Genomic DNA, 11,643 nt, shown 5'->3' with positions numbered 1-11,643 from the left:
ATGCGTAACTTGGCGGTTCTTAAAATATTTTAATAACCCTCCTTGGGCTCCAAACGTTTCGTTCCCTTTCACTAGTCTTTTGTAGATTTCCCTAGTTATACCTCCCTAGTTTGTCATTGTTACCTCCAAGTATTCGGACTCGTGGACTGGATCAAATCTACACTTCTTAGTTTTCTCATCACTTTTGATTGGTTTAAGTTATTCAGATCTCTTCCCATCTATATATATTTGGTCTTTTATTCATTTATGTGTGGTCCTGTTGAGAGTACTACATTTTTATTTGTGCGCATGTGTACCGTCAGATAGAGAGCGCATGATCTCTTGTATGTGAAGAAGAGCTCATGCGCACGACGTGTGCCTTTTAAGATGTTTCTTTTATTGTTGTTAGTAACAGGCAATAAAACCTTTTTTATTACGAGTTATCGGTTTTGTAAACCACGTATCTTAACACGTCCATATTCTTTTGACATCTTTTCAAAGAGTAGGAGTGTTTTTTGTTATTGTAAATCATGGGTTCAGATGCAAATACTTCTCAGGATCATTTCTAGTACAACAGCAATGTTGATAGTGGTGATAGGTTCAAAGCTTTTTTTGTTTAAAAATTTTCCGATAATCTTCAATTATTCAGTGTTTATACTCTTGTCTTAAATCCACAAAAAAAAGTTTCAGGTTGAATATCTGGTTATAACTATTGTTCTGGATTGCATTCAGTATGAAAATTTGATTATTAGTTGACTTCTCCTTTTTAAAGCTACCCTCAATACTCGTCCAATTATTTGCCTAATCTATTTCTTATGATTCTGGCTAGGACTTTGTATACAACATCCATAAAATCACCTTTATACAAATCAAATTCCGTAATTGTTAATTAAATATTTAAGGAATATAATTTGATTCAAATACAGGTCCATGAAAAAGTTATACATATTTAGCAAATATAATTCAATCTTATACTTATCGTTTTATTAACATTTGTTCGAATTGAAAAAAAACGATATTATTTATACATACCAATTAGAGAGTGATATATTACGTTTCATTTATTAGTAAAGACCTTAAAGTTGCAGAATAATTATTTAACAATGAAAGCGTAACGAATTAATAATCCATGTCCAAATACCATAACAGGTTAAATGCTTAATCGAAGGTTTATTGACAGTAAAATTTGAAGAAGATAATTAGTTTTCAACATGTTCATCAAAGGTAAGAAATATTTTCTTTGGGCACAAGATATAGTTTTACACTCTTTACAAGAAAATTAAAATATCTACTACTTATGCAATTCTACATACAAAAAATTGGTAAAAAATATATATATTTGTAGGGATTAAATAATTAATTGATATCTATTCAATCTATAATCACATTTTTCTAAGAAATTTAATGAATAATTCGACCTGTTAGCTTTTTATAAAATTATATTTAATATAAATAAAAATAATCTATATAAAATGTTCCCTAATACCCATAGTTGTATACAACCCTTAAATTATAATAATATGTTTTACTTCTAAGACCTCTTTATATGTTTGATTAACTTGATTTTAGATCTTTTTTCTACCTAGTATTTTAAACTGATTTTATAAAAGGTGACCAGACTTCCCACTATCTTCTGTCGCGATTTAGGTGTTATCATGTCCCCAAGATTCTTGTGGGGACAGCCAAATGTCCCGCTTTAGAAGTTTAATCCAAATTTTGATATGAAGTAAAGCATCAAAATAAATTCAAACTTAGTAAAAGCTGTTTATTCCTCTGATAAATATCAGTAGTTTTCTACAATATTTTCTCTAAATAAGTTTTTTTATTCGTAAACTTTATTTTTGTCACTTGTTTTTTTGTATATAACTAATAAATTGGTATTATATTCTGCGTGGGTATGATTACAAACAAACTCCACTTTATAATGTAAAGTACTTTTCGGATTAAAATCTTGGTTGGTGTTTTGTTTTGGTGTTTCAAAATTATGGTCACCTTAATTTTATATGATAAAAGATAAATAAAAAATTACAATAATTTTTTATATATGCAACCATTTTATCATCGCGAAAATAGGGATGATCTAACTCTAGGCGTATTTGACAGTAGCGAAAGTTTTAATGGCTTCCACAAGTAGAGGATCTCCTGATGACGATGGGTACAAAAGATTTACAGAAGATATCCACAATGTGTCATACGGTTCAAATAAAAGCGGTAAGTTATTCGCACTAGATAAACCTTATCAGTTATGAATATATCGAGTTTGTTTACTTAGTAATTAAAAGATCTAACTTTAATTTACATATAGTAAGGAATTTATATATACTTAAATCATTGTTCTTAAAATATAATCCCTCATTTTGATAAATCGTACGATTTTAAACTTCTATAAGGTTCGGTGGTTGGGTAATAAAACATGTTTTTGCGTAATTAATTTTTATTAATAAATTTTTCGGTTTGTATTTAATTATTTTTCTTTCAGATCCACTTGATGAAATGGGAAGTAGATCAAGTCTCAGCAGAGATGACATAGGTGATATGGATCAATGGGAAATGAATTTTCACGAAGCTGCTATATTCTTAGAGGTAATTTTACTTTTATTTATAAAATAACTAGTCATGTTTTTTTATTTTGTAAGCGTTTTTTAAAATATTTTCCCCTTATTCATTAAATACCTTTGTTGATTATTATTTTTTCAGGAAGGTGCAAATAATGAAAAATTTGACTCACATCCGCGACACCCCGCTGCGCTTCCCGCCTATCTTTTAGTGCATAATTCCTGGTATTATGGATTCGATCTATTATTCTCCTTGATTCTCCTACTTTTAGCATTAGTCGAAAAACCATCTTTGGATAACTTTGAATTCCCTGTTGGAATACACAGTATATTAGAATTAGTAGCCTTGGGTGGTATAGGTGTGGAGTTGATGCTAAAATTAAGATGGATCGGTTGGAGAACAATTTTGAAGCATAAAAGGACAATGGTTAAGGTATATTGACACGAAAGTTATTAGAAACTTATTATATTCCAGGTTTTGTTTTCAGTGTGTCACACTTTCTATAATGGTTCTGGAAGCGATAACTGTTCTAGTACGTCAGTCTTCACACTTTCGGGTAACTAGAGCGCTTAGACCCATATTTTTAGTGGATACTAGAGCTTGCGGTGGAGTACGTCGATACATTAGACAAATATTACAATCTCTCCCGCCGATTATCGATATGTTGGGACTGTTGATGTTTTTTGTGTGCTCGTACGCTTTGTTAGGATATTTCCTGTTTAGTGGACATGACTCAAATCTTTATTTCAAGACGTTGGAGGATAGTTTTGTTAGTATGTTTGTCCTATTGACCACAGCTAAGTAAGTAAAAAACAATTTTTTCTTGGAATTTATTTGAATATTTCTTCTTAATATGGATCTGGTATTTATTTATGGACAGATTCATTAATTATGTAACTTAGAAACACCTATCCAACAGCATTCTTTTCAGTAGATCTACTTTTTTTTGAGAAAAAAATAGTTTTTTGATCTTAACATGTATCAAACTTAACTGATGACTTTCAATTGTTAGTTGTTTACAAAATTTTTTGTCTTGTAATCTCAAATTTAGAAATGACATATTCTCTTCACTTAATTAACTTGAATCATATATAATTTTATTTTTAGATTGTCAGTTTTCAAAAAATGTGAAACCAATTTAAACTGAACTTCAAATTTAACCTCTATTTTATTTATCACCATAATAACGTTTCAAATAGTTGTAATATTGTGAAGGATTCTTATTCACAAAGACATTTTATTAGGGTTTAGCATTTTGGCGCCCCTAGGCCTTATAATTTTTCCGCTCCTTAGTCTGGTTGAAGTTACTTTTCTAAAAAACTTTATTCAAAAATTATACCAGGCTTATATGTTAATTGGTTATGGCCACTGTAAGGTTAACAATAAATTTTAACACTGGCTTCATTCTGTTTTTTGAATTGCACAGTGTGTTAAACCAAATTTAAAAGTCTTTAAACTATCATTAAATTAAACCCTCGAAATCGGGGGCTTAAACTGGTTTAATTTTTAGTTTCTAACCTATAATTCAGGTAATATTGTATTGGAAAACCCTGTAGAAAAAATAATTATACAATATTATGGACTCTGCTCTCATAACAAACAAGACATTCTTTTGGTTTACTGTGCTCTAAGAATTAAAAAAATGGCAGCAGTAAAAGCTGCAGAAGATGATTTTGATTTTCTGGAGATTTTAGATATAGGATAAATAAAATATTAATTTATAAACAGGTAAAAATTAACTAGAACAGTGTTTAGTTACAAGCCATCAGCTAAGCCCTATATAAATTTAGACCAAATAATTACTGAAGAGTTTTTCGTTTCAATTATTATGCACAGGTCTGGGTTTTAAAATAAAATTTTCTCCACAGTTTTCCTGATGTTATGATGCCTTCTTATGCGATTTCAAAATGGACTGCTGCGTTTTTCATCTCCTACATTTCTACTGTACTGTATGTACTAATGAATTTGGTAAGTGAATTTTGAATTGTTTCTCTAATTATTGCAAATATGTCAAAAAATTAATAAATATAATATTTTAGGATATTTGAGTCTCCAATTTTTTTTCTTTCAAATATTTTTGTATGTGTTTGAGACATTTTCAAAAAAATATTTAATATGACATTCTAGATTTTTGTTCAATTTTGAATTTGATTGAAACATCCAATATCAGTTATAAATAATTATAAAAATGTGTGAGGCATAGATAGCAGTAAGGTCCTGCTTATTGTTTAATTCATCAACAGAACCATACAAATTAATTTGTATTACCAACATTTATTCTGACATTGTGGCATTAATAGTGGTAATGTTGGCAATCTGGTCCCAATTTAAACAGGACAGGGCCGAACTAGCATTACAGATAGTATTTCAAGGAATATAAAAGTTTCAGACGCTTCCTGTTGTTTAGTAACATTTTTTTTCCGAAGCGTTCTATCCAGTACGGTCCTGATTTTTGTTTAATATAATATTTATTTTCTTTCACAAGTTGGTTCTAATTTATTTTGACATTATGGTATTAATGGCTGTAATGTTGAAAATATGTTCACAATTTAAACAGGACAGGGTCGAACTAATATTACAACACTATTTCAAGGAATATAAAAGTTTCAGACGCTTCCTGTTGTTTGGTAACATTGTTTTTCGAAGCGTTCGATCCAGTACGGTCCTGCTTTTTGTTTGATATGATGTTTATTTATTTTTTCACAAGTTTATTCTAATTTATTTTCATTTAGCACACTATTATTTATATAAAATATAAATTAATTTATATAAACATCATTTGTTGTTTATGTGTTTTCAATTTATACAGAACAGGGTAGGACTAGCACCGCAAACAATATTTTAAGTGATATAAACTTTTCAGATGCTTGCTGTTGTTTATGAAACCTTCACTGGAATTGAAAAGGATAAATTTCGAAAATTACTTTTACATAAAAGACAAGCGTGCAAACTTGCCTTTAGACTTCTTGTTAGTAAACAAACTCCGAATCATATCAGGTTTAAACAATTTCACGGATTGATGCGATACTACTCGCCAAAAACACGTGAGTATTTCAAACAAATACTCGCGAGTTTGTAATTTTTAATCCTGTGTTGTAGGTTTTAGGGATGTAGTTTTGATGTTTCGCCAATTGAACAAATCGAATACTGGTCAATTGACACAGGAAGAATTTTTGGATGTTTACGATTCTTTAACATTGAAATGGAGAAATAAAACGCCGTTAGATCCTTGGTTTTCGGCAGCTTGGCCACCTCTGAGAACATTCTGTCGAGCTGCAAAGAGTTTGGTTACTTGGAGATTTTTCGAACACATAATTTGTAAGCTACAATTATCTTTATATGTAAATTATTCTTTCAATTCGAATTTTAATGTTTTTTTTTAGATATTTTGATAATAGCGAACGGTATTGCCATGTTTATCAGAATTATGGAAAGTTCGGATTCTTTAGAAGAAGGCGCGAAACTATTTTGCGGTTCTTGGGACACTTATCTTTTTTTGATATGTAAGTATTATCTATCTACTTTGATTCGAATTGTTTTTAAGTTTACTAAGTTTAAAAAACAATTTTAAATTATTTATTTAATATTCCATTTCAAATTATATTCAATATGATAAAAAATTTAATGAATTGTCTTGAAGTTTCCTAAAAGTTTAAAAAAATATTTAAATTGGGGGAGATTTTTTCTTTCTTTTCACTTATTTGAAATGTTATATTACAATTTTTGGTGAACCCTCTAGTGAATACTTGAATATCTTACTAAAATTGTTGTAATTTACAATTTTTTTCAGTGTTTTTAGTGGAAAGTATACTTAAGATAATTGGTTTGGGTTGGTCAGAGTACATATCATCCGGATGGAATATTTTCGATTTATCAGTGACGCTTTTAGCATTTTTCGGTGCTGTTTTACTATCTATGATCCCTAGTTTAACCGTAGTTGTTATATTGAGACCATTAAGGTTTGTACTGACTCTATTTATTAAGATATTGTTAATATATTTTCATATTTTTTCAGATTGTTAAGATTATTTAAACTCAAAAAACGTTACCGTGACATTTTCGGTACTTTGGTACTACTTAGTCCACTTATGTGGTCGACCGGTATAGTTATGATGGTTATGTATTATTTTTTCGCTATAATCGGTATGGAATTGTTTTCTCCTTACCATTTAAAAAATTGTTGCGTGTAAGTATATTTATTTCCAATAAAAAAAAATGTATTCCAATATTTTCGTTGTAGGAATACCACCGTTGAAGATTTCTACAAATCTAATGGTACATCCAGTGGTATCGGTTACTATTATTTAAATAACTTTTCAAATTTGTTGATATCTGGAGTTACTTTGTTCGAATTGACTGTGGTTAACAATTGGTTTATTGTTATGGACGCTTACGCTTCCGTATCCAGCAAATTTTCTAGGTTGTATTTTATGTTGTTCTATTTATTCACCATGGTTGTTTTGACTATAGTTGTGGCGTCCGTATTGGAAGCGTTCAGATTCAGGATACAGTATAAACAACAAACTTCCAAGAAAGATGGTGAGTTTTATTCATATAGCTATAAAAATAACCAATTAATGTTGGATTTGATCTAAAGTCATGGATTTTTTTGGTCTTGAAGGCTTGTGATTATATAAGGTTTACCAAAAGTTATAAAACGGAACCACAAGCTTTAAACTAGTATAGAAAAATATCTGGAAACAATTAAAGATGAAAATGAATTACATTTGCAGGGTGTTTAAATTTTTAAAAATATAGTTCTCATCACCTTTTAGTGATTCTCAAATTTTTAGTAATTCTAATATTGGAAACTTTTGAGATATCATGTATATTTCAACTTAAGTGAGACTAAATTAATAAATAGCCATGAAATTACATTTATTGAGCCTTTTAGGGGAAGTTAACATCAAATTATTAAATAATATTAAACGTAACAATGAAAATAAAAAATATATAAAAATAAAATTGGTATTTTAACACATTGACTGCCGTGTGTATTAAATCTTGTTGGATTCAGGAAAACATATGAACATCTAGAAACAACCAAATCATAGATAATTATTAATTCATAGAGTTTTTAGTTTTTCTATGTTTAAGAAAGTTTGAAATATTTTTGATAGATAGTGGTGGCTACGCCGTTTGCATTAATGCTTGAGTCAACATCACTTTAGCCTATTATTTTCGAACAAACATCTATAACATATCGATTTAAATTTTTATTCAAAAATTAAAACTGAAATTTATTAACATTATTTTCATAACCTCAAACTTAAAGCATTTTAGCTTGTTGGGGAAGGATAGGTTATTTTGGTTACTTATTTTATACCATCAAAATATACATTTTTAAACCCTTAAATGTTGCCCCATCTTTGTGATATGTGAATACTCGAATTCTCCGATAACATAATTAATTATTCTAGAGGAATTGATGCTACACGAAGAAGTAATTGTCGATTGGAATTCATTGCAAACTCAAGTGCAAGAAGTAAGACTTTTGGAATCACTCCAAACAGACTTCGTTGTAGGTGTAAGTTATAGTTTTTTCTAATTTTTCTTTTTATATATTTATAAATGGTTTATTTTACTTGTTAGGGAGTGGTAGCTTATATAGGAAGACGAAGAAGAACCAGGGAGGTCCTTCAACATCACATGTACGCGACGGAAATAAAACAGTGGCTAGAAGAAGCAGAAAATGAAGAAAGAAATGATATAAACATGATCATAGAAGAGGCACAGATTAATGCTAGATTAATATCAGCTTAAATTCAATTTCACAAATTTTAAAAGGTACGTTTTAATATTTTAACAAATAGGTTCAAATCTAAATGTTTCTAGTCCTTTTTTTGTTACCGTATCTTTTAAAATTGTATTTAGATCCTTTTTTATTTCACTCGTGAAACAAATTTTTCTAAATAATGAGAATTTACTTTAAAATATTAAGGATACGTTTACGGGTGTATGAATCCTGTTACATCATTCATTTTGATTTATTTTTTCTTTGCAAACTGTGAAAAGTATTAAAAAGTGATGAAAGTATGTGATATAATGAATAAATCAAATTTGAAAGGTGAAAAAGGAAAAAAAATGAAGAATAAAAGGAAGAGATAAAAAGGATAATTTAGTGAACGATAAAGAAGGCAATGACTGAGGAGTGATTATGTGAAGAATAAGAATTAAAAAATAAGTAGAAAGATAAGAAAAAGTAACTGATAGAGATGAAATTGGAGAAAATATGGCAAAAAAGAAAAAAACTAAGAAAGTGAAGAATAAAATGAATGAAAGAAGAATGATAGTAAACTAGAGAATGATTTATAGAAAAAGGATATTTTAGTGAACGAGAAAAAGGAACCGACTGAAATAAAGGTGAGGAAAGTATAATAAAAAGGGAAGAAGTGAAAATGTAAAGAAAAATGATTGATAGATTGAAAAGGAAAGAAAAGGTGACTGATAGAGATGAAGTTGAAGAAAATGTCACAAAAGAAGCAGGAGAGTGAAGAATAAAAGAAAAGAAAGAAGAAGGATAGTAAGTTAAAGAAGCATTTATAGAAAAAGGATATTTCAGTGAATGAGAAAAAGGAACCGAGGGGAAGAAATGAAAATGTAAAGAAAAGTGATTGAAAAAGAGTAAAACGAAAGAAAAAAAAATAGGAAAGTGAAGAATAACAGGAATGCAAGGAAAAGGATAGTTAAGTAGAGTCGTAAATGAGAAGGATTTATAGAATAAGAATTGTTAACGAGAAAAAAGGAATTGAAGTAAAGCTCAAGAAAATATAATAAAAAGACAAGAAGTGAAAATATGGAAAAAATAATTGAAAGACAGTAAAAAGAAAAAGTTATTCTTGTATTTGTAGTGAAATCATTAGGATGTTTAACATTATATGGTCAAATACGTTTGCATTGTAGGTATTAGAACCCCAAAAAATCTCAATGTATCTGTATTTCACATGGTAGACCATTTAAAAAGATTTTTTATTCCTGTTATGTACAGTATTTTGAACCATAGTATTTTTTTTATATTAGGAGGAGCATTTTAAGAAACTCAAATTCCACCAAAAGTTACAAAATGACGAAATAATTATAAATTAGTCTTTTTGTAGGGTAAACTTTAGTACTTTAAGTAGTATCTGACACCCCCTTTAACATTAACCCTGACAAGAATATTTCTATAAATAAATAATGTGAATACAAGTAATAGAAGGCCATTCTTCTAAACCAACTTTGGAATTCTTGCTGGGTTGAAAAAACTTAGTTACTTAATAAACTATTTTGGTTTCTATTGCTGTCACATTCTGGTTTAATACCGAAGTATATCCAATTCGTTTTTTTCGCTTTGGCTACCTCATATTTTACTTTTGTTTTCTGTTATTTGTTTTTTTCATAGTTTTCTATTGTTCTGATTGCCAAAGTCTTTATCAAAGTATTTTGATAAAGACCCAAAGAAAAGTCGAATCGTTAAAATTTATCATTTAGATGCATATATATATGCATATCACTACCCATTTTCTAATCACTTATGATCACGACTCGCAGAAAAAGTTGGTTGAGGCAGAACTAAAAGCGATTTACGATGAAAATAAAACGCGACAGACTTTCTCTTATAGTAGCTGTTAAACAAATGACTGCTAGTAAGAGTTTCTGTCAACTCCCTACGTAGTCGGTAGACTTCCGGCTTTCGATAGATCGTCCTTCAAATTGCCGGTTGTTTGCCAACTCCCTAGGCAGTCTGTAGAATGCTGGATTCTACCAATTCCAATAAAGAAAGTGTACAGTTCTGGGATGAGTGATTACCATGATCAAATGGTTACTTTTGATTTAAATTTTGTTTTAACTACTGAATATTGTTTTCGAAAAAAATTTGTTTCACAAGGAAATTGATTATTTTAAATTGTTCATTATAGTTTACAAACTATAGTATGTAAGAATGAATTTTATTGATAACTATAAAGATATTTTATTGAATGTAGATATCTAATATCCCATAGCTATTTATTTTTGTAGTATTTACTAAATGTGATATAAACTAATAATAAACTAGTTTTAATGGTAGCTGTAAGTTAAGGTTGTGTATACAACAACAAATAATATATTTTAAGTGTTAATCTTTTAACATTTCAGTATTAATCTTGATTTATAACCAGTTTTACTTTTTTTATATCCAGTAATTGAATCTATATAATTTGAAAATAAACTGAACTATTCGGCTAAATATCCTCTTTGATAAAATGCATTTTAGTAACAGTACTGAAATTTCAGGAATATTATTTTTCTTTGTACAAAAAAATTAATTCACAAGTTTTTATTTCTAATGAAAATTATAAACTCCAACTTAAGCTTGGTTTATGCAGCACTAAATTAAAATAACATTAAGCTAAACTTTCTTGGTGGTAATTTTTTGATTTATGTAATTAAAGATAATTATAAATTAATGGTAAACCAATAGAAATACCCTGTATGGGTCCTTTTTGTCATACAAATGTGGAAAGCTTCCAACACTATCTCTCAGTGTTCCATCATCTACAGGATATTGCTTTTTCCTATTTTTTTATATCAGTTTTAAAAATGAAACAAGGCGGAAATCAATGAAATACGAATATTTTCACAACCAAAGAATAAGGATGTGTACATAACCTCACAAAATTAAGGAATTAAACCAAGAAGTTTAAAGTTGGCGAACTCTTAGTTCAATTTTAATTTAAATCTGCATGAACTACAAGTACCATTTCAGTGTTTTTCAACTAGTAATTCAATTTATTAGTTCAATTTTATGATTCTGTCCGTATAAACAATTTTTAAATTTTTCCCAGTGTATTGGAATCTAATGATTCTGTTTCTTTCCGGTAAAAATTTTCTGGAATCTATTTCTGTTGACCTCATAATATGTGACATGAATTCAAATTTTTATCCATGTACTTTTCAAATTCTATAGACAGTTATATGCAATGTATATTTATTTTGAAGTATGATCAAATTTTATAGATATTTTTTTATTTATTTAAAGAATTAATAAAAGCTTTTAAACTTATGTTGTTAATTTCTTTTTACATCATATCCAATAATAATACATTGTTACAAAGTATATCATACTATCGATAGTATATGATATACAAA

At 28.7% G+C, this 11,643-nt stretch overlaps 1 protein-coding gene across 2 annotated transcripts; it reads left to right on the top strand.

Annotated features, from left to right (window-relative positions):
- The first annotated feature begins 2,080 nt into the window (after nucleotides 1–2,080).
- Nucleotides 2,081–11,192, top strand: LOC130898624 (two pore calcium channel protein 1-like). Of its 2 annotated transcripts, none has more exons than XM_057808041.1 (13): nucleotides 2,081–2,190; nucleotides 2,459–2,562; nucleotides 2,677–2,967; nucleotides 3,023–3,336; nucleotides 4,404–4,503; nucleotides 5,399–5,579; nucleotides 5,635–5,853; nucleotides 5,919–6,038; nucleotides 6,326–6,494; nucleotides 6,551–6,721; nucleotides 6,776–7,074; nucleotides 7,956–8,062; nucleotides 8,128–11,192. In XM_057808041.1, exons 1-13 carry the CDS (start codon nucleotides 2,097–2,099, stop codon nucleotides 8,296–8,298), a joined length of 2,340 nt encoding a protein of 779 aa, XP_057664024.1. In that variant the 5' UTR covers nucleotides 2,081–2,096; the 3' UTR covers nucleotides 8,299–11,192. The 2 variants fall into 2 exon arrangements, with proteins under 2 accessions (XP_057664024.1, XP_057664026.1); XM_057808043.1 differs by having other exon boundaries at nucleotides 2,180–2,402.
- The last annotated feature ends 451 nt before the right edge of the window (nucleotides 11,193–11,643 follow it).

The sequence above is a fragment of the Diorhabda carinulata genome, chromosome 10 (assembly GCF_026250575.1).
Source record: "Diorhabda carinulata isolate Delta chromosome 10, icDioCari1.1, whole genome shotgun sequence".
NCBI classification, from domain to species: domain Eukaryota; kingdom Metazoa; phylum Arthropoda; class Insecta; order Coleoptera; family Chrysomelidae; genus Diorhabda; species Diorhabda carinulata.
The sequence above is the reverse complement of the archived record's forward strand: the minus strand, read 5'-3'. Positions and strand labels throughout refer to the sequence as shown.

Excerpts from the sequence above, each read along its gene's own strand:
- LOC130898624 (XM_057808041.1), top strand. The coding sequence starts at position 2,097 with ATGGCTTCCACAAGTAGAGGATCTCCTGATGACGATGGGTACAAAAGA. Across the intron at positions 2,191-2,458 it reads ATACGGTTCAAATAAAAGCG|ATCCACTTGATGAAATGGGA; the intron begins GTAAGTTATTCG and ends TTTTTCTTTCAG. Across the intron at positions 5,854-5,918 it reads ATTTTTCGAACACATAATTT|ATATTTTGATAATAGCGAAC; the intron begins GTAAGCTACAAT and ends GTTTTTTTTTAG.